Consider the following 22,434-nt stretch of genomic DNA (forward strand, 5'->3'; position numbering starts at 1 on the left):
CTCTTTGTGTACATTTCGTTTTAAGAGCAAGTCATTAAAATTTTTTTTCCTAAGCTAGTTTGAGCTGGGTTTTCTATCACCTGCCAGCAGAGAGCCCTGACTTAATCCCATCTGTGGATGATATATGGGCTCCTCCACCACGTGGCACACCAACATTATGTTCCAAAAGACAGCGATGTGCACGCTGGGCTACTGAGATGACAGGTTCTGACCCAGAGGAGAATAAACCCGCAGCTCTGGGATGGTGAAGGTGCAAGTGAGGGTCTGAGCACGTAGTGTCCTGTGCAGCAACCTGCCTGCCAGCGTGAAGCTGCCGGCGCCCCAGCAGAAGCTGAGAGCCTTTCTTCCTGGGTCGTGTGCTGCCCCCACCCCGTGTAGTCCTGGTGTTCCTGGTGGCCTTGCCCAGCCCCTTCAGACAGAAGCCTTGCTGGACTATCTGCCTGGACACCTCTTACACCCTGCCTGCCCCAGGCCCAGGCTGCCACCCACAGCCCCAGGAGACTTCTCAGAGCAGGGCCTGGTGGGCACTCACAAATGCCCAGACCATGGGGAATCCTGCTTTGACCGTTTGGACCAGGGGTCCTCAAACTTTTTAAACAGGGGGCCAGTTCACTGTCCCTCAGACCGTTGGAGGGCCGGACTATAGTTTAAAAAAAAAACTAGTCGGCTGCTAAGCAACAGGCAGCGGCGGCAAAAACACCCGGCGGGCCGGATAAATGTTTTCGGCGGGCCGCATGTGGCCCGCAGGCCGTAGTTTGAGGACCCCTGGAACTTTGGACAATCCATCCTCCCTTTTCCTGCTGACAAGCCAACTGCCATCCAGGATCTCGGCTTTGCTGCTCCCTGGAGCAGTCTGCCCTCAAGTGGTGGCTAAGGGGACAGCTGCTACCGAGAGCCTGGCAAGGAGGCCCTCAGAGGGCCCCTCAAGTTTTATGCCAGAATCAGCTGACAACCTCCCTCAGCTGAGGTCCCCGTGGACAGGCACAAAGCCAGCTCCCCCGCAACACAGGCAGCTGGCCTCAAGGAGAGGGGCTAGGTTGGAGGCCGAGGCCACACCACCCACCGTCTCTCACCTGAGAAGAGGGGTAAGGAGAGCGGGCCCCAGTCAGTGGACAGACAGGGGCCCCACTGGTACCCTCGCTCCAGCCAGCTCCCCTGTCTGGGCCTTATTTCCCTCCTGGCCTGTGGAAGGAAGTCTGAGGACAGCCCTCCCGCAGCCCGGGGGCTCCCTGAGGACGGGTTGTGAGCCCAAGGCAGGCCTATCTCATGCCTGCTGAATGCATGGACGGCCCAGAGCGGCTCCCACAGGCTCAACCAGAGCCTGGGCACCTGGCTAGTCTGTGTGCAGAGAGGGGTGGTTAGACACGGCTGTGTCCCCGCTGTCTCTCGTCCCTGCACCAGGGGAGGGACTAAGAGCTCCATTCCCTCTGCCTTCCCTCCCATCTCAGGAGGCCCCAGAACTGAGCTGTGCTCTCAGTGAGGTCCTGAAAGCTCTTTCCAGTGAAACTGGTCTGCTTGTAGCACTTCCCACCCCACCCCTCTGCTCACTCAGGGGCCGGGAACCTGTCACCCTGTGTCCCTGGGAGGCCTAGCAGGGCTGGTCAGGTCACCCGCAGCGGCTGCTGTCAGGGAGGGAAGCCTTGCGGCCAGAGATGGCAGGCGTTCCTAACACTCCCTTGGGAGAGCCCCCCGGACTTAGTTGGGGCCATAGAGGTGGCAATAAGGGAGGGTCCAGGGCACTGCTCTGGGGCCCTGCTGTCCCCCAGAATAAACGTGCTTTTCACTTACACTTTCGAATTTCTTGACGTAGTTGTAAGTGAGTATGTCTGCTTCCTGCAGGTCTTGGTCGGGGTCCAGGGGCTCCCCCACCAGTGTCTTCCAGAAGGAGGGCAGGAGGTCCAGGGGCAGAGGGACATCTGCTCGAATTGCGATTCCCAGCAGCTGCCCCAGGAAGTGCAGCAGCTGCTCCTCCCCATAGGTGATGGGGCTGGGGGTCAGGATGTACTTGCCCTGCATGTGGAGGCAGAGATGGGGTGACGGAGTGGCCTGGGAAACGTGTCCCAGAGCTGGCCCAGCCAGCTAGGGAGGCCTGTGAACGGGCAGAGCTGATGAGGACACACCTGATGAGGACACACCCGCGGGTGCCTTACCTTGTTCTTGTTGACGGCTGAGCTGGGGCACAGCAGCAGGAGGGACAGCGAGGAGCTCTGCAGCTCTTTACACACCTGCCACAGGAAGTGGCGGAAAGAACAGATGGAGCCCTATCAGCACCAGGGCTCTGCCAGCCTCCCCTGCCCAGCACGCCCTGTCCGACCTGGGAACAGCACTCATTGGCCAGCCGGACCGCAGCAGGTGGAGTGGAAAGGAAACCTGCCTGCAGGCCGGGTGGGAGACCTGGGGTCAGATCTGCCAGGTCACCTAATAGCTGGTGGCCTCAGTCTCTATCAGACGGGGACAGGAATTCTGCCAACCTCACAGGCTAGTATCAAGAAAGCAAACGCAGCCCTAGCCGGTTTGGCTCAGTGGATGGGCGTCAGCCTGCGGACTCAAGGGTCCCGGGTTTGATTCCGGTCAAGGGCATGTACCTTGGTTGCGGGCACATCCCCAGCAGGGAGTGTGCAAGAGGCAGCTGATCGATGTTTCTCTCTCATCGATGTTTCCAACTCTCTATCCCTCTCCCTTCCTCTCTGTAGAAAATCAATAAATATATTTTTTTAAAAAAAAGAAAGCAAACGCAGGCCCTACGTGGGCAGCTCTCAGGCTGCGCGCTCACACTGATTTGTGGGCTTGTTGGCTCCATGTCCACCTTCGGTGCCAAGAGCAGGGCACCTGTTTCACTCAGCACTGCTCCCGCCAAGGCCTGGTGCTCAGTGTGTGTTCAGTGAACGCAAAAGTGAATGGATGATGGGTGAACACATGCAAAGGGCACTGGGCAGTGATCAGCTTCCCATGGCGGCCACTCCAAAGGTGCCTTTGGGTTCTTGCAAACCTCCTCTCTGTGGCCGGGCCTCCTCTCCCCCGTGTGCTCCCGGCCAGGGCCCCACGTCAGGAAGGTCTCAGGACAACTGCGTGCTTGGCCAGAGCAGGTGGGAGACCTGCTTGGGGGCAGATGTCAGGGCCTGGCCCTCACTCAACTTCACGAAGAGGCAGATCTGCCTGCTGAAGCCACCAAGTCCAAGGGCGGGGCTTTGGAATCCGACAGACCTGGGCTGAACCCCAGGTAGCTGCCTGACCGTGGGAAGCTACTTAACTTTGAGGTGGCCCAGGTCTGCGAAGGGGGGCGATGCTGGCCTCTTGTGACATGTTGGTGCTCTGAGGAGTGTAGGGGGTTGGGCAGGGGCCTGGCATGTTCTGAGCCCCGGGGGGCGGGGAGGTGGCAGAGGACACCCAGTGCTGCTGGGATGTTGCTGCCCCAGCAGCCTCCCCCAGTGCCCAGGTGAAGAGCTGGGCTTCTCCCATCCAGAGCGGAGACATTTCCTGACTGTTTGGGGCTAAAAGTGACCGAAAGGACCATGAGGCAACATTTTCTGAGTTGCTTTTCCTCATCCTTACAGAGTGACATGGCAGAAAGTCCCATTTCCGTCAGGGGCTCCAAATGCCCCCTCTCTCACGGGCACTTACAAGCTCTCAGCCCAACCAGCCCCACAGCCAGGGGCTCCCCTGGGGCGGAGGCCAGTCCGCACTGAGGACATGCTGCCCGGCGCACTTAAGAGCAAAAGCAGAAGTGCGTCCCTGAGCCCGGGAACGGCAGACAGTTCCTGCCAGGGACAGTGCTGGCTTCTGCAGAGCAGAGGTTGAGGAATTGCCTTTGAGTGTTGCTAATGGGGGAACTCCTGGCAGTTTAGGCTAAAAATCAGCACAGGAAACGTACTCTAAACATGGCTCCACCCTCGACTGGGCGATGGGGTCTGATGGGGCTGCCACTTACTGGTGCCATGGACCTCCTCCCCAGTGAAGCGGATGTTGAAGGCATAGGTGGGGTCACCGCCACTGGCCAGTTTGACACAAAGCTGAGAGGATGGCACGGAGGCCAGCTGCCTGGCAGCTTGGCAGAAGTAGGAGTTTTCAGAAGCTCTGATCTCCCCTGGAAAGAGAGAGGAACTGAGAACACCCACCAACCCCGGGGCAGTGTGCGGCCCCTCCCCATCTCTGCCTGCTGCTCAGCCCTCACCCTGCCCCCTCGACAGGCCCCTTGCCTTCTCTCTGCTCTGGGACATCTTCCCATCTCTCCAGTGGTGCCCTCCTGGAGTCACTCCCGGTTCTCTAAGTGTCGGCCCCTCTGGTCCCTCCTTTTGTCTCCTGGGGAGGTCACCCCCACCCAGGCCCCTCTCTGTGATGCCAGAAACCCGAGGTTAGCAGGTCCCTGGCCAACCGGAATGAAGTCTCCATGTCCCACCCTCCCCTGAGTAGGTGTGGCCAGGGCGAGATGTAAGGAAAGGTCCCCTCCCTCCTGCTGCCTGGAGCGCAGAGCTCTCATGCGAGGGACCTGCAGGTGGAAGCCACGTGGATGGGGACCGTCCCCCAGCCCTGGACTCCCTTCTTCTGGAGGCTCTGTTATGTGTGCACTCACTTGTTTGTGAATGCAAGCGCTGCTGCTGCACCTGCTGGTCTGCGTAGCTGGTCTTACCTCCCACGATTTCCAGGGGGTCCAGGGTGATCTCCGGCGCCGCGTGGTCCGCGGTCCTCTGCACGGTGGCATTCAGGACCCGGTTCATGACAGTCACCTTCGTGTCATAGAAGATCAGCCCTGACGGAGGAATTGGAGAGGCTGGGTGGGGCTGCTTCCTTTCCTTCCCTGTTACCAAGGCCTGGTGGAGGCCACGCTGCACCCTCCTGGACGCCCTTCAGGCCCTGGGTGGTCTTTATGCAGGACAATTTGTTAGGATCTACCTCAGTGGTTCTCAACCTTCTGGCCCTTTAAATACAGTTCCTCATGTTGTGACCCAACCATAAAATTATTTTTGTTGCTACTTCATCACTGTCATGTTGCTACTGTTATGAATCACCATGTAAATATCGGATATGCAGGATGGTCTTAGGCGACCCCTGTGAAAGGGTCGTTCGACCGCCAAAGGGGTCGCGACCCACAGGTTGAGAACCGCTGATCTACCTGAACGCTAACTCACAAACCCATGAACTCTGTCACGCCCAGGAGGCACCCAGTTGGTGGAAATACAAACCCAAACACATAGCGAACAAAGAGGTTTGCTGCAGCATTTCCTGAAACAGCAAAAATAAAACCACCCCAGTGTCTATCAATAGAGAAAGGCTGTGAATCAACTGTGAGGGTGGTCTGTGAGGTGTGAGGTGAGGCGGTTCTGTGGATGCCCACAGAGGTCTGAGGCAGGCTACCAAACAGATAATGGAATTGCAGAACAGAACCATTCTGATTTTACAAATAAGACAAAAACGGGTCTATTTGTATGTGAAAAATCTGGAAGGACACTCGTCTGCTCATAGCCATCTCTGGGAAGCAGACAGTAGTTCGGAGCTTTAACATGTGTTTGCCGAGCACCGAGAAACTGCTCTTGGGCGGACCAGCTGCTCCAGAGGAGACCTGCATGTCACGTGTACGGCTGGGTGTGGGGGTGTCATCCTGGGCAGTGGCCTGGATGTGGGCAATGGCCACGTGACATGACATGACACTGCTGTCGGCTGGCCCTGGAGGGCCCAGGCACTGACCTTTGGCCTCCTTCAGCAGGGCTGCGATGCTGTGGGTGTACATGGGCGTCGGGCGCAGCTCCACCAGGGGCAGGAAGAAGGTCTCCAGCGTGGTGTTCAGGGACTGGAGCAGGGCGAAGCGCAGGCGCAGGCTCTCGATGGGCACGTCTGCGGGGCGAGGGGGGCAGTTAGGCTGGGGTCTCAGCAGAGCGAGGCTGAGACTCCATTTGTGGACAAACAGGTGGTCCTTGCCCACTGTGGATTTTACCCCCCAATGTGCCTGTGACAAAGGGAAAGGCCCAGGCAGGCCAGCGAGAGGCCCTGGGTTGACTGTGTATTATATTTTTAAACTTTTAATTTTGAAATAACTACCAACTTGTAGAGAGTTGCAACAACAGTGCAGAGTCCTGTGTACTTTTCCCCCAACGTGAGATCTAACCCAGGAAGGAGGGGTTCTGGCACGCTGTCCTTTGTCTGTCCTCACACCCGTCTCCTCTCCATCTGTGAGAGGCAGATGTTGGGACAATTCCTGGCCCACGATTCCCTTCACAGTATCCAGGAGAGAGCTGCGTGTGGCTGTGTGGCTGTGCAGGCGGAGCAGCAGCCTGGGGCACACGTGGGGACAGGCACAGAAATAAGCCAGGGCCCATCTGCCAACATGTGACAGCGGTCATTTTCCAGGGCTTATGGAGAATGTCCTTTTCCTGTGCGCATTATTTCTGTGTGTGTTCCTGGTACCGTCATGGGGGCTCCCCGACAGGACAGGGCAGTGGAGGCGGGTGTCTGGAAAGGCATTTCCCCAGGGCCACATACTCAAGAGACAGGCCACTCTGGGGTCGGTGGTGTCTGCGGGGTCCAGATACACCTCGTGGGGGTGGAGCCGCGCGGGCGTGATGGCCAGGTGGCGGCACAGCCGGTTAATGTACTGCACGAGCGCCACGTCCATCTCCAGGGTCCACTTCCGTGAGGCCTTCTGCGCGTGGCGGACATCGATGCAGGCACACCTAGGGGGCAGAAGGGCACGGTGGGGCAGGGGCTTCTGCCCTCCAGAGCCCATGACACACAGGAGCGAGCCCTTCTAGCTATTACAGACATGTTGCTTTAGAATTAGTTAGCTGTCCAATTTGTTCCCTTCCCTCTTAAAATATAGTTTCTCATTCAAAGTGGGTGATTCTCCTTTCAACCAAAATCCCCAAACGCATCTGTTTGCTGGTTTCCAAAACAAGTCAGGAAACGTGTTGCTGCCCCACAAAGCCCAGGCCCGACTGCGATCACCTCTGTGCCCCAAGGAAGGTACAAACAGTTTCTCCGCTCGGAGAACAGACTCGTAAGCGCCGCCCCTTCTCCAGGCCCAGCACCCGCTGCTGTGGGCAAGGGGCTGGAGGGAGAGGGCAAGGAGACTGTTTTGTTTGCAAACACCTTGTCTGCTTGGGGCTCACGTAGCACTAGGAAGGGGAAAGCAGATGTGTCTGACCATGAAGACGCAAGAGCAGTGACCTTGCTGTGCCTGACAGGGATGGAGGGAAGGAAAGACTCAGCGGGAAAAGGTTCTTTGGAATAAGAAACCATCCCCATTAGGGACTGAAATGTGTTTCTTCCCTCCCCTCCCCCACTCACACGCTGAAACCCACTGTGACTGTATTTGGAGACAGGCCCTAATCTAGTGGGACAGGTGCCCTTACAAGAGGGACAGACCGCAGGGATGCCTCGCACAGGTGACCAGCGCGCAAGGTGACCATCTGCCAGCCAAGGAGAGGCCACAGGAGAAAGCACGCTGCTCACACCCTGATCTTGGACGTCCAGCCTCCAGAACTGGGAGGAAATGACTTTCTGTTGTTCAGAACAGGGTTTGTTTTCAAATGGGTATGGAAACCCACTTTACCATCTGAAAAGTTAGAAAATAACTCACTAGGCATTAAAAATGGCAGAGAGAATGGCTTCACAGGAAGTATTTTCTTGGGGAGGCACCCAGTGGCTGAAAATCCTTTTTATAGGGGTTGAGGGACCACCTCTTACCTCTCAAAGTGGAGGTCATAACCACAGGATAAAATCGCCCTCCAGACACTGCGGATGTCTTGCTTGGCTCGGTCAACAACAAACTTGTGAAATCCTTCCAAGGTCAGATACTTTTCCTCTGGGACTGAGGGAAAGCGTTTGTGTTAGGAACTTGGTGAGAACTGCGCACAGTGGGGCCGCACAACATGCTCTGGTTGCATCCTCTTTCAGGGCCAATCTATCTAGTCCCCTTCTATCTCCTGTCACTCCAGCCATCTCCACCCACTGCTACCTACACGCATCACCTGACCTTATGGGGTCCCCAAGCCGCAGCCTCACGTCACCTGTCTGGTCACCAGGTAGTGCGGTGCTTTTCTGATAGTCCCTTCTCTCTCTCATCTCAAACACTCCTGACTAATTTTGTGACGATGAGAATAGCTTTCCCCAACTCTGCCTGGGCCTTTAGGAGGCTAAAATGCTAATGTTCCAGGTAAGAACCTTCTGGAAGAGAATTCCCAAGCAGATGTCCAGATGTTACTTTCAGTTACAGTCGTCTAGTCTTTGCCCTGGATAGATGGTATTTCTGGAGCTGCTATTTTGACCTCCTTAAGTTCATGGTCATCAAAGCAGTATTCTGGGCCAGCGTCTTTGGAAATGCTGTCCCTGCCTAAACTAAAGCCAAGGGCGCCCAGCTAGTCAGGCAAAAGCAAAGAGGTTGGTTCCCGGTGGACCGCCCACCCCCAGGAGGAAGCCACTCCCAAGCCTGCAGGCCCCACGCGCTCACTCACCTTCCTGCTTTTTGGTGGGTGACTTTTCTGGGTCCTTCTCGTCTGGCTTGCTCTTCTCTGGGGACTTGGGCTTCACAGTTGGCTTCTTCTCACTTAAAGCAGATCTGCTGTGGACCAGAGCACGGGGATCAGAACGCCTGCGCCTCCCCTCCTGAGAGGAACGTGGAGCCTCACCTATGCATTAGCTCACACCCCCAACTACGGCTTAGGGTTCAGACGGGGATGGGTTTGAGATTAGCTTTGTTCTGACCCAGAATAGTTTATGGAGCAAATTATCAGGACAAATGATATTGTCAACTATGAAAAATGTTGAATAAACACTTTTCAAATGTTCTTTATACTTCAGAGCTGCACTGTCCAGGAAGAAACCACGAGCCACATGTAACTCCTTACGTTTAAATTAGTAAAATAACATCACAAGTTCAGGTCCTTGGCTGCACCCACACATTTCGGGTGCTCGCATGTGGCTACCTCTGGAATGGCCCAGCCGGGAAACAGCACAGCTCCAGCCCCACAAGAAGTTCTAGCGGACGGAACTGACTGAAAAGCACTATTTATTTATAATTAATAAAAAGAAACCTTATTTTCTGATTATTTAAACAATTCCTCTAGAGCAGCGGTTCTCAACCTGTGGGTCGCGACCCCTTTGGCGGTCGAACGACCCTTTCACAGGGGTCGCCTAAGACCATCCTGCATATCAGGTATTTACATTACAATTCATAACAGTAGCAACATTACAGTTATGAAGTAGCAACAAAAATAATTTTATGGTTGGGTCACAACATGAGGAACTGTATTTAAAGGGCCAGAAGGTTGAGAACCACTGCTCTAGAGACTCCTGCTAGGTAACACTTTGCTATCAGAGTTTCAACTATGAGTACTTGTGAGTCATAAGCCCGTATCTAAAGAAAAATCTATTAATATGTATGCATATCCACATGGAATAGTATGTAGCTATTTACAAAAAGGAATGAGGCCCGCCTGGTGTAGCTCAGTGGTTGAGCCAAGAGTTCACCAGTTGGATTCCCGGTCAGGGCACATGCCTGGGTTGCAGGCTCCATCCCCAGTAGGGGGTGTGAGGAGGCAGCCAATCAGTGTCTCTCTCATCGAAGTTTCTATTTCTCTGTCTCCCTTCCTCTCTCTAAAATAAATAAAAACCATATTAAAAGGAAAAATGGAATGAGGAAGTTCTTTTTGTGCAAAATTAGTAAAGGGAAACAGCAAGGACTGGCAGTAGCAGAGCCCCCCTCCCCCGTCTTGGGCGTGTGTGTTTGCTTGTGTAGAGAGTACTGGGAGGCTACGGAAGTAACACTGGCCGTCTCAGGGACTCGGAGGCTTGAGGATGGATGGGGAGAAGGGTGGCTTTTCACTGCTTATACTTTGAAATTTTGTACTATTTTAGCCATTTAACACTTAAGAAGAGAATAGATGTGCATAAACACAAAATTATGCACTTAAGTGTTAATTAAAAGCAGTCACTATGCTTGGGTAGTTCAATTTTTTTCAATATGCACATATTCAGCCCTAGCTAGTTTGGCTCAGTGGATAGAGCATCGGCCTGCGGACTGAAGGGTCCTGGGTTCGATTCTGGTCAGGGGCACGTGCCCGAGTTGCAGGCTCAATCCCCAGTGGAGAGCCTGCAGGGAGCAGCCGATCAATGATTTTCTCTCATCATTGATGTTTCTATCTCTCCCTCTCCCTTCCTCTCTGAATCAACAAAAATATATTTAAAAAAAATATGCACATATTCATTTTATAGTCTTTGTACAATAACTACACATTATTTGTGTGGTTAACAGAGGTTAGAAGTTTTGAACAAGTCTGTACATCTTAGATGTTTTATTGTTTAGACTGGTGTGCTATCCAGCCTGCATGGTCCAGATTTTACTATTCTTGTGAATAAAATGAAACGCTCTCTCAGTTGACAAGCCGAGGACTAAAAGGGCCCCAGCAGCTGAGAAGGGCCAGGATGTCTGGCCTCCCAGGAGCCTGCCAGGAGGTGGTCCCTGTGTCCCCCTGCCCGGCCCATCTCCTGAGCAAGGGCGCCCACCTGACGCTGTTGAGCACAGCCTTGTCCTTGGTGGGTGGCTTGGTGATGGGCCGCTTGGTGCTCACCACCTTCACCGGGTGCTGCTCCTTTCCCGCTTTGCTGTACTTGCTCTTGTCGAACTTGGGCTTCGGCACGCCGTATTTCCTCAGGATCTGTGGGGCACCAAAAAGGACAGGGTCCTCAGGCTCCCCCTGAGGCACACCCTGGGCTCGGCACAGGCACATGCACGACGGGGAGGGGCAGCTACCTGTGTGAGCTGGTCCTCCAGCACCTTCTTTGGAGGCCGGACATTGGTGAAGAAGAGGTGGAGGAGGTTGCCTGGCGTCTGGGAGTTGATCTGCTCTTTGCTGAGATAAATGTCAGACACTTTGATGGCTTTGCCGGGGTCAGGCTCAGCATCTGCTCTGAATGGGCGCAGCTCTTAAATATCTCCGTCAGCACCTCTCGGGCCCCGGGCACCAGCTTCTCACCTGTCACAGGATGAGGGCGGGCAAAACAATTCTGCCGTGAGCGCACCAGGTCAGGATGCACCCCGCAGCATTTTATTTATTTTTCATAAACAATTTACTTTTAAGAGTGGGAAACAGACATTCAGTGGTGATGATGAGCCCACGGAAGCCTCAGGTCCCCTTTGTGAGAACACACCTCAGCTCCACGCCCAGACTTCTCTGCTGTAAGGTGTGGCCCTGTGACCTAGGACGGCAGCCACTCCTCTGCACTCAGCCCCTCTCTGGCTGCATGCAAATGACAAGGCCCCTGAAGAGCTGACTGGTTTCTTCCTCTCTGGGGGTGTGACACACAGAGCCACACCCAGGTCAGGCCCAGCTAGGAGAACCAGGGCACGAAGGCCTTGCTGGCATCTGGGCTGGGGGTGGGGGGACAGGTGTGAGGAAGAGGTAGTCGAGCCCTGAGAGCTGAGTTAGCAGAACCACAACTTAAAGAATATTGAGAAAACGCATGTGGCAGGAACAAGGCAAATGTGTCACCAAAGACTGAGCACCTTTTGTGGAAGGTTTGACTCTAACAGAATCGGGAACTAGAACTAAATTCAGATTCAAAATACGAAAAAACTGGGAAAGCACTAATTATGGCAGAAAAAGACCTCAGGCTTCCCACAGATCTGACGCTTCCCATGTGGGCAGCTGAAGGGGCGCAATATCCACCAACAAGGGAACAGGCCCGAGCGGGCGGGCGAGGAGAGCAGGACAGCGCCCCAGGCCTCTCAGGCACAAAATTCCCCCAAACTCAGTGAAACATATTTTAATGCAGTATTTTAAAAATTAAAATTAATATAAAAATCCATGATGAGCAAAATATTAACAGTACTGTAGTGAGCCATATTAAAGCCCGATGCAAAAGGAAAAATCAGAAATATTGATTTTGTCTTTATGTAAAATGTTAACATTTTGTTCATTATACATTAAATTTAACTTTTATGAACAGTTCATTAAAATGTTATTTATCTAGATTATTAACTTTTTGGGAGCCCCATTAAATTTTGTGCCCAAGGCCTCACCTAACCCTAGTCCCAATGCTCAGGGAACATTTCAAAACTTCATGTCTGGGGAATAAAATCTGAAACAGTAACAACAAAACCCATACTCAGGATTACATTTTTGTACACAAAAACCAAAACAAAGTCAATAACCCTATTATGAAATTTCTAACATTAAAGATTTAGAAAAAAGGCCATGATTAAAAATTGAGAGGCTGGTATGAAACACAAACAAGAACACGAAGAACTGTAATGACAAAATGAAAGCAGACAAACTGCTGCCGCTTTGGGAGTGCAGCTCGGCCGAGCGGCTGGCTCCTGGCGGGCCTTCTGCTGATTCAGCTCTGGGGCCCCCAGCAGAGCCCGGGTCCTGGATGCACAAAAGGAGTGGGCAGCCAGAGAGCGTCCACCCGCCTACGAGCCGCCAGAACGACAAAGAGGAACTTGTGAAAAAGGAGCTGGAACTGTTTCTTCCCCAATAATTAGTTTTACAGGGTGAGGCATTCACTGTCCTCAAGTCCACGACCAAATCATCACCAGCAATGTGAGTGGTACAGTCTAGCTCCAGAGGACAGAACAAAATAAATACACTTCAAGTTGAACAAGGGGTGCCTGGTGAGATAAAAAGGAACATGACTTGAATGCAAGCCCACATTCAGGTCTAAGCTGGCTGTGGCAGTGCCATTCCTGGTGTCCTTTGGCTGCCCGATGGCCCTCTAGCCCTGACAGCCAGGAGAGGGTAGGAGTGCTCTCTCTACCTCATATGAAGATGCACGCACTGAATCCTACATTAGTCAAGCGATGAACCTCTTGTCCATCTCCCCAACACCCCAAATCATTTCTTAAGTCTGCAAATCCTAGGAGTGCCCCCAGAGTTCCTCTATGAGATGTTAAAAATAGGGGACATTGGGAATGGGGAGGGGGGGATAATTTTCATTCAATTTTTTCTGTAAATTTGAAACTGCTCAAAAAAAGAACATTCATTTAAAAAATCCATAACCCACCTTTAACTGACTTGTCATTGAAATAATCTTCTAACCCCGGGCTTCCCTGAGTGTCAAACAAACTCTGATTTACTACAGACACAGTGAGAATCTCTTCCGTCGACATTTCCATCAATTCATCTTCACCGTCCAAACTTGATAAACCGATCAAATCATTATTGTTAAATAAACTTGCTCGAATTTTCTCGATTTTGGCTCGGGATCTTATCTGTGTGAACAAAGAAAAGGGTCAGGACTGGAGTAGAGAGTGACTTCCTTCAAAAGGAATGACCTTGGCCTCCTTCCTGCCTTCCCTTGGACTCTCTCCTCATCTTCAGTGTTGGGCAAGTGGCCCTTCTCTCCCCTGCACCGACAGCACTACCTTTAGGGAAACACTTCAACCCTGGCCAGTCTGTGGCTTTACCCAAAGCCCAGGGGACTGGAGTCCTTGCCAGCCTCAGAGCAAGTCCTCAGGAAGAAGGCAGCTAAGTTAAAGATGCGACTCTGGGGAGCAGACCGACCGACCGCTAGACCTGTGAGGCCCCTTTCAGGAAGGTCGTGAGAACACTTCCCAGCGCTCCCTCTATACCCGATGAGGGAGGACAGTTTTGCTCTGAGCCTGACCCCCATTACACAGGGATGCAGGGTGTCACAGGATGCAGGGTTTCTAAACAAGGTGGCCCAAGACACAGGTGGCATTTTGAAGTGGAAATGAGACCCGGCTCCCTGTATCACCTGAAACTCAGCATCACCTGGGACAAGGTGAGAGCTGGACCTCACTGCGCATTGAGCTCCCTCCTGTGATGGCCACAGTAGTGCGGCCTGAGTTGGACTGCAGTTGGTAGAGCCCACTGTCAGGCAAGGTCAGCCCCTTGGGCCCTCGGCCTCCTCCCACTCACAATGAGCTGGTTTACTTTTGACATCAGACTGGACAGCACTCAGAGCTGTGACCTCAAACTCAGGTAATGAGCCTAACAAATCATTGTTTCCAAAAGCTGCCCCAGGGAGCCCCTAAGTCCCCAGGACATAATACTGGGTGCCTTAAAGACGCTTGAGGGATTCAAAGTGCTCATGATTTTAGTGGCTGCCTAGGCGGGAGAGCAGTTACCTCCACAACTGCAAAGCCTTTGATGGGGCGCGCTGCGAGTGGCTGGTTGTCCAGGGACGTGACTGTGTACATGGAGCCCATGTCTGACGCTGAGGCTGTCTCTGCGTTGTCCAGCGGCTCCCCCAGGCTGCCCAGGCTGCCCAGGCTGCCAGTGCTGCACAGGGAGATGTCTAGGCTCTCCTGGCTGGACACCACATGGGGCTCCAACAAGCCAGGAGGGATGGGCAGCTCCAGGGCTATAGGCAACAGATCCATAGAGAGGTCGCTGACTGTCTGCGAGATGCCCTGGGAGCTGCAGATGGAGGCCTGACTGGTGGAGGCGGATGCACTGATGCTCATGGCAGGGGTCAGGCTGCTGGACGTGCTGACTTCCAAGCTGTCCGTGCTGGGGAAGCCGAGGGTCTTCTCTGGCTCGGCTTTCCCATCACTGCCCTCGGCCTTGTCTTTTGGCTTCTTGGGGTCTTCATCCTGCAGGGGAATGTAGATCTCATCTTTAAAGACCCCGCCGTGGGCATTGCAGGCCTTGCGGATGGCACCTCTGACGATGCCCTCGTCCAGGTGGGTAGGGATGCCGGAGATCACCAGCAAGCGGCTGTGGGCAGTTGGGCCTACCAGGGCCTGGCAGGCATCGGCAATGGCGTCGCTCGTCACGCCCAGCCCCTGTGGGTCCTTCCTGGTGAGGTGCCGGAGAATGATGAGCAAGGTGAGGGCTCTATGGAACCACAGCATGTCCTCGGGCTTGCTGCCCCCGATGCTGAGCAGGCTGGAGTCGGAGTCCACGGAGCGGGACGACTGGCGCTTCCCAGAGGAGGAGGCCTTTTCCCGCTTCATCTTGACTTTCTTCCTCTTGGACAGGAGGCTGGGGCTCTGTGGTGTCTGTCCTGGGGAGGACGAGGAGGAGGAGGACGAGTCACTGAGGTTTGGGGTGGTCGCTGAGGTCACTCCGCTGGCCGTGACGCTCATGTTGGTAGGCAGGGTCACTTCGGCCACTGCCAGGCAGCCTTCCATGAGTGCATGAAAATACGTGGAGAACCTGCCCTGGTCGGGGGCCGCCGCTGTCCCCGAGCCTCCGCTACCCGAGACCCAGCTCTGGGTCTCCTCGTCGTACAGCTTGTGAAGCTCTGACTGCAGGGCCATCAGCATGGCCAGACAAGGGTTCAGCTGCAGGGCAATGGAGGAGGACAGGCCAGCCGGGTGCTTCCTCTGCTCCAGCGCGTGCACCGTACGCAGCAGCTCTGCCAGGAGATGGAAAACAAGTTCCTTCACGCAGGCCGCCATGTCCGTGGTCCACAGGAAGTTTCCTGAAGCAAAAACAAAGCAATAGCAGTTACTCGCAGAGCACTCGCTATGTGCTAGGCTCTGTTCTAAGCACTTCGACGGGTGCAATCCTCACAGCAACCCTGTGAGACAAGTACTTCTATGTCCACCCTCCATCCTCATCTCCCAGGTGAAGAAACAGAGGCTCAAGAGCTGAGGGACTTGCCCAAGGTCACAGCTACTAACAGGACAGCTGGGCAGGCTGGCTCCAGAGGCTGTGGCCTTAACCCCCTATGGCACGTGATTGCATGGAGCTGGCTTCTGTGTGAGCACATGCCACAAGAATCATTGTTTTCTTTCTTGTAAGGTTATCAAAGCAAATTGGTGACAAGTCACTAGAACACTGTTTCCTGAACTGTGGGATGCTTCGTACTGGGGCACACAGTCCAATTTCAGCACAGAGCACAGAAACACACATGAAAAAGCGTCCCTTTTCTAGCTGCTTCCAGTCATTTTGTCAACAAGGAAGCCTTCTTGGGGTTGTCTGTTCTGGACAGAGAGTGGGCCACAGACCAAGAGCCTCCCACAGGGAATGATATTTAGCCAGAATTTCGTAACTATCTTTTTAAAAAAATATTGATTTGAGAGAGAGAAAGGGAGAGAGAGAAACAACTTCTGTAGCGTTGAGCTGCAGGGCTCGGGAGCTGCCCCACAGGGCACATGCCCTCAGTTCACTGAAGTCCTGAGGCCCACTTTCCTCTTTTATTTCTCTACTTTCATCATCGGCCTGATCCCTGAAGACCTCTGACTCTGTAACTTTTTCCTTCCCTCCAACGTATTATAAAAAAAATTTAAAACAGAAAAGTCAGGACTTCTGCAGGGAAAATGTGCACGCCCACCAGAGACACTTTGCTGCACCGGCTTTATCCCATATCATCCACCTGTCCCTGCAGAGGTTCAGCCGTAAACTCATTCATTCTTGATTATTTCAAAATAAGCTACAGACACTATGTTTTATCCCTAAACACTTAAACAGATATGTCATTAATTAAAGTTGAATATTTATTCAGAAATTTTAAAGGTATATTCACATATGGTAAATGCACAACTCTAAAGTTTACCGTTCCGTTACTTTCCCAAAAATGCAACACCTTTTTAACCTTTCAGGAGTTATGAAGTCATAATGTTTGATTTTGCAACAGCACTCAGTTCCATGCCATTAACTTTACAACAGCTTTCACCTCCAAAGTTATAATAATGGCATATATTTATGATTTTTAAAAAATGTTTTTATTGATTTGAGGGAGAGGACGGGAGAGGGATGCAGAGATAGAAACATTGATGAGAGAGAATCATAGACTGGCTGCCTCCTGCACATCCCTCACTGGGAATCAGACCCACAACCTGGGCATGTGCCCTAATCAGGAATTGAACCAGTGACCTCTTGGCTCATGGCTCAACACTCAACCATTGAGTCACATCGGCAGGGCTATATTTATGTTTTAAAGTAAAGGATGATAAAATTAATCTTCCTTGAATGATTAGTTGCCACCCCTCAAAACAATGGAAATCCCCTGCAGATCACAGATTTGGAAGCCTAGGCTACCTCTTACACTCTGTTCACTTCAATGGCAGTAACCTGGCAGGAGACCATCCCTGCTGGGCTACCTATGGTCACTCCCTCACCCATGTCGCAAGCTCCCTCCTCAGGCCAAGACAGCCCCCACCCGACCCTGAGGGAGAGAGAGCCTCACCCAGCAGCCCCACCACTTGCAGGAGGACGGATGTCGGCACAGAGTCAGGCTCATCTTCTGATTTCCCCTCGCCGTCCTCTGACTTCCAGGACAGCAGCTGCTCTGCGAAGGCCATGGCCAGTGGGAATTCCAGGGGCAGGGAATGTAACACCAGCACAGCTCCGGGCGGCGGAGACACTCCTAAAACAAGGGCCCGGGAGGACAGTCGTGATCGGCAGGACCTGACCAAAATAAGCCTGAGAAAAAGGCCTCCCAGGTGTCTGTGGAGAAACGGGCCAGAAAGCCTGGCCACTCATCTGCTGAAGGCAGGAGGAGCCAGGGGACCGCCCTCCAAGGAGTCCACTTATCTGTGTGACAACAGGACAAATGGCAGCAATGGGAAGAGGGAAGGACAACATTCCCCAGTCAGGAAGATGGCCCGGCACGGAAACAGTAAGTCAGATTTTAAAAGATGCTTCATTCGAACGGTCCCAGGTTGGTACAGAAAGAATCAGCCCTTTGTGTAGCTGCAATCCCATAAGAGCATTAAGTTTATACTAGGTTTAGAGAGAGAGTTACCAGGACCATGGACTTTGATTCTCTTTTATTATCTCCTGTCCTTGCCATGGCCTGAATGGGACCAAAGCTGCCTACAGTGAGAGGAAAAGGCTGCCTGATGCCCTCATGTGCGCTGCACCCACCCCTACGCACACTGTCAGACGTAAGCGGGGAATCGGGTCCTGGCCAAGTCAGGAGGACCGTGTTGACGGGCCTGCACTTTGGGGTGATGTTGACATGGGAAGGTTTACTTGGGCATAATAGGCAAGACAGAGATCCTCTGTGTTTAATTAAAAAGTTGTAAAAACAGCTAGTGTAGGCAAAATACTATGAAAAAACAGACTCTAATAAAAGGACTATAAAGTTACTTAGCAATGACCAAATCACTTGAGAAACAGCCTTTCATTTCATTCCCTGCAGATGAAATAGCTCCAGGACTGGGGCTGCAGAGAAGCTAAGGCTCATTTTGGGAACTGAAAGTTCAAAAATATCTTATAACTGTCTCTAGCAAGCCAGACAGCATCAGTCTTTTCTTGTCAAACACACCAAGCAAGTGCCATGGAACTCTAAGCCTAGGTTATCCTCGCCTCAGACACAGTCAGCGGGCTGCGGTACAAAACGCACATGGTCAACGACAGCTTCAAGATTTACAGAGATGGAGAGCTCCACGGAGGCTTAACAAAAGATGCCAGGGAGACGAGACCAACCAGGCCTTCCAGCCTCGTCACCAGACTGTTACCACTTAGATGGGGAACGATGCTCACGGAGGCCCATGCCCCCGGGAGCCACATTACACCCGAGAGATGCCGGTTTTAATGAGAACTCGATGGAAGGCGGCTGGGATTATTACAGGCCGACACGAGACTGCTCTGCTGGGGTCATTCTAAATCGCAGGTGTCCCAGCACACGCTGAGAAAGGAAAGGGAATCCCCACTTAGTCTGGGCAGCATCTGCCAGGCCTTCCCCAGGCAGGAAAGGGAGCTTTTCATTTCCTGCCTCAACAATGCAGGGCCCCAAGCAGTTCTATTCTTTACTGAAAAGAAACTGGGACAGAGCAAGGTGCGAGGTACAAAGAGAAGGAAAGCAGTGAAAACTTCCGGCTGTCCTTATCACCGTGAGCGACGGCACTTACCCAGCTTGATGTGGACCTTGTCTGTGGACAGGATCACGGAAGGGTACTGGTTGGTGGTGGGTGGAGGCGTGAGCCCGGTGTTGGCCGGAGATGCATCCCGTGGGTAACAGACGGCCTCGATGAGGTTTAGCTGCCCATTTCGCTTGACTTTGTGGCCGAGCCCATACACCAGTACACGCGCCCACGGCGCCTTGTACAGAGAGGAGCTGAGGAGGAGGGATGGGAGTGAGGGGAGCCCCCATGCACACCAGGGAGTCAGCAGGTGCTTTGTCATGAAGGAGGAAAGTGAGAACTGGGCACTCGTAAGTCATTCCCACCCCATTTCAGAGGTCATTCTTTATAAAGACTAATTTCTAAAACATGCAAGAACTGTAACTTATTTCCAAATATAGTTAAGCAATAAAGGAAGTTTTTGAGTTTTTCCTCTGTCAATTTCCCCAGAATCCATTTTACTTTTCTCTCCCCATCACCGTCTGGAGAACACTTACTCTTTGCGGAATCCAGACTGACTTTCTTTGCAAGATACCACAACAAAAGCGGCTCCAGGGAAATTAACATCCATGCTGACTTTGGACTCAGAGATTGGAAATTCTTCGGAGGGGAACTGTTCTGGTGCTGTCTGCAGAGGGACATTTAACAAGGCACAGGCTCAACAGGAGAGCTCTTCATCCTCCCAGCTCCCAGGCAAAGGGCAGGGCCCCCTGCTCGCTGTCTCAGGTTCAGGAGGACAGGAAAGCCCTTCGGAGGAAGGACACTACAGACAGGACAAGGCAGCAGAGTGTGAAAGTGAGATCAATGGGGTTGGGCGATGGGTGGAGGTGGGTTTGGAGAAGAAAGAGTGTCATTTCTAGGAAATCCACAAGACATCCAATTAAAATTGGGGCCCAGTTCAGGGATCTTAGAGCTTTGGACTTACCTGCAGGAAAGAGCAGATCTGCTTTGTCAGCTCCAAGAGGCTCTCTTCGCCCTGGTGCAGGGTCCGGGTGATGGCCACGTGCAGCCACTCCCTCACCGTCTGGGAGCTGCCCTGGTAGAAGAGGTCTGTGGCCGAGCAGCTCTGGGAGTGGACGCAGTGCTGCAGAGACTGGGCCAGGAGGATTGAGCTGGAGCTGATGGTGCCGTCTGGGGACAGGAAGGAACCACAGTTTGTGAGAACCACAACAGCCAATGGTGTTGAGACTTTAAGTAACAGTGACCAGACTGTCCAGTAGCCAGGCTGAGTTAGCTTGGACAGGCTGTCTGGGGTAACAGACATAATGATGATCATGGGCAGGGAGGTTGTGGGGGGGGAGGAGGGGTGGTCCAGGAGATCAGTGCTCTTTAAATTTTGTTTTCTCTTAAGCAGCAAAACTATTTCCTAAAATAAAATCTGAAGTGGAGGCCCAAATACAAGTGGAGCAGCTTGGGTTCGGGGCGTCCCAGAGCCCGCCTGACCTGCTGGGCTGCCCTGGCCCACCCTGAGCTACACTGAGGAACTGCCAGGTGGCTCAGAATGGAGTCTGTAAAGCAAGCATGCGTTCATCATGGCAAAAACACTTCCACAAACACTTTGGAGCTTCCCAGGCATGTTTGGAAGCCTCTAGGTTACCAGGGTGGGGCAGTGGACCTCAGGCACTAAAGGAGCTGGAAGAGATGCAGCTCACAGACTGGCTGGGGCGCCACAACTGTGAGATGCCCTCTTGACGTACAGTGCCACCTGTCCCCTCACCTCTTGCTCTCACACTAGTGGCTCAGAGGTCAAGGGCAGCAGGCTGAAGGCCGAGGTACCCAAGGAAGACTAGACTAAGCAGATTCATCACTTAGCATGTACCAGAGCAGCCAACACACAGCATCAGCTCTCACCCCAAGCGCCCAAGGTCAGCAGTACACACAAGCTGGCCCATTAGAACACAAGCTGCCTGAGGTCACAATGAGTCAGTAGGTCTGCTTTGGAGGAGTTTGATCACAGGAACACATTCCTGTCTTTACAATGCCAGACAGAAAATCTGTGGCAACGGTACAGTGACCGGACTTCATAAACAGTATTTAATTGTCCTTGATCCACAATTAGTTTGGGAAGCTCTATGAATGCTTAACAGATCAATGACTAGAGCGAGCGATATACTTACTTTGTATTTTTCAAAGAGCGAGAAAGCACTGCCAAGACCATTTGGCTTAGTGCGGTTATCTCTACTAGTCTGAGGCACTGTGCTCACCCCCCCACCCCGCCCCCCCATGGACAATGAGTACACTAAGCACCAGCCGGCAGGCCTGGCTCACTCTCAGGACTATTCCTCCCCATGCTGACTTCAGCAGTGCCAGCAGCAAAGCCAAGCTTTACCTGGGAGGGGAGGAGCGAGGAGCTGATTGGACAGCAGCTGTAGGTGCTCCAGGGTAATGTCTCGGATGGCAGGGATGTGGAAGAGGCGGGTAAACAAGTGAGGCAGCTTGGGGGCGAAGATATTGAGCAGGGCCATGCGGCAGTACAGCCTGGCCAGCGCAGCCTCACACCGCAGCAGCTCTCTGCAGGGCAAAAGGCAGGGGATCACTAGGCGCCTCTGCTCCAGCCCCGCACGGGACTGAGCCACAGGCCTCCCAAGGGAAAAGACCACAACTCAGGTTTCTCTTCTGGCCCACGTTCTGTCCTCCAAGTTAGTCACTCGTGTTTAGGCAAAAAAGGTACATTTAGTTATGTTTGCTTTTTCCCAACTCAAAAATCACTGTGGAAAAAATAATGAAAACTTATGTCCACACAAAAACTTATACATGTATGTTCACAGCAGTGTTTTTCATAGACAAAAAGTGAACCAACCCAAATGTCCATCAACCGATAATGGTAAATCTGTACAATGGAATACTATTCAGCCATAAAAAGGAATGAAGTACTGATGATACATGTCACAACATGGATAAACCCTGAACACATGATGCTGAGTGAAGAAGCCAGACACAAGGGCTGCATATTGCATGATGTCATTTTTACAGATTGTCCAGAATTAAGCAAACCCATGGAAATAGATTGGTGGTTGACTAGGGGATGGGAGAGTGCAAACTGACTACTAATGGGTATAGGGTTTCTTCTTGGGGTGATACAAATGTTCTAGAATTAATTGGTGATGGTTGCAAAGTTTGTGAATATACTAAAAACCATTGACTTGTCTACTTTAAATGAGTGAACTGTATAGTATATAAATTATATCTCAATAAAGCTATTAAAAATTTCGCTGTGGGAATTTTTAATGTGATGGATTTATGAATAGATGAATAGGCATGCACCTTGAATAATGGCTCATTAGTGACTAAGCAGGTCCCATCTCTTGGTAAAAAATCTAATCTAGCTAATACCAAGCATAGGGAAGACTCACTGTGTTTTAGTAGCCAATCATCACAATGAAACATTCTCCTGGTATCAAGCACGTTAAAAAGGCAAGTTAGAAGCAGCTCTGATGTTTCTATCAAGTTTAGGTTTAAGCCCTAGCTGGTTTGGCTCAGTGGATAGAGCATCGGCCTATGGCAGTGATGGCGAACCTATGACACTGACACGCGAACTCATTTTTTTGGTTGATTTTTCTTTGTTAAATGGCATTTAAATATATCAAATAAATATCAAAAATATAAGTCTTTGTTTTACTATGGTTGCAAATATCAAAAAATTTCTATATGTGACACGGCACCAGAGTTAAGTTAGGGTTTTT

The 22,434-nt window shown here is 52.2% G+C and overlaps 1 protein-coding gene across 1 annotated transcript in view; it reads right to left on the bottom strand.

Moving 5' to 3' along the window:
• Positions 1–22,434, bottom strand: part of HECTD4 (HECT domain E3 ubiquitin protein ligase 4) — a 155,387-nt gene that overhangs the window by 5,036 nt on the left and 127,917 nt on the right. The window contains 18 exon segments of the mRNA XM_023762698.1: positions 1,789–2,010; positions 2,151–2,253; positions 3,928–4,084; positions 4,628–4,747; positions 5,683–5,829; positions 6,475–6,665; positions 7,678–7,801; positions 8,445–8,551; positions 10,495–10,646; positions 10,742–10,866; positions 10,869–10,964; positions 12,994–13,201; positions 14,081–15,381; positions 17,092–17,271; positions 18,761–18,966; positions 19,249–19,379; positions 19,677–19,882; positions 21,081–21,262. Of these exon segments, the coding sequence (XP_023618466.1) occupies positions 1,789–2,010; positions 2,151–2,253; positions 3,928–4,084; positions 4,628–4,747; positions 5,683–5,829; positions 6,475–6,665; positions 7,678–7,801; positions 8,445–8,551; positions 10,495–10,646; positions 10,742–10,866; positions 10,869–10,964; positions 12,994–13,201; positions 14,081–15,381; positions 17,092–17,271; positions 18,761–18,966; positions 19,249–19,379; positions 19,677–19,882; positions 21,081–21,262 (3,958 nt within the window).

This window comes from Myotis lucifugus, unplaced genomic scaffold, assembly GCF_000147115.1.
Source record: "Myotis lucifugus unplaced genomic scaffold, Myoluc2.0 scaffold_256, whole genome shotgun sequence".
Classification (NCBI taxonomy): domain Eukaryota; kingdom Metazoa; phylum Chordata; class Mammalia; order Chiroptera; family Vespertilionidae; genus Myotis; species Myotis lucifugus.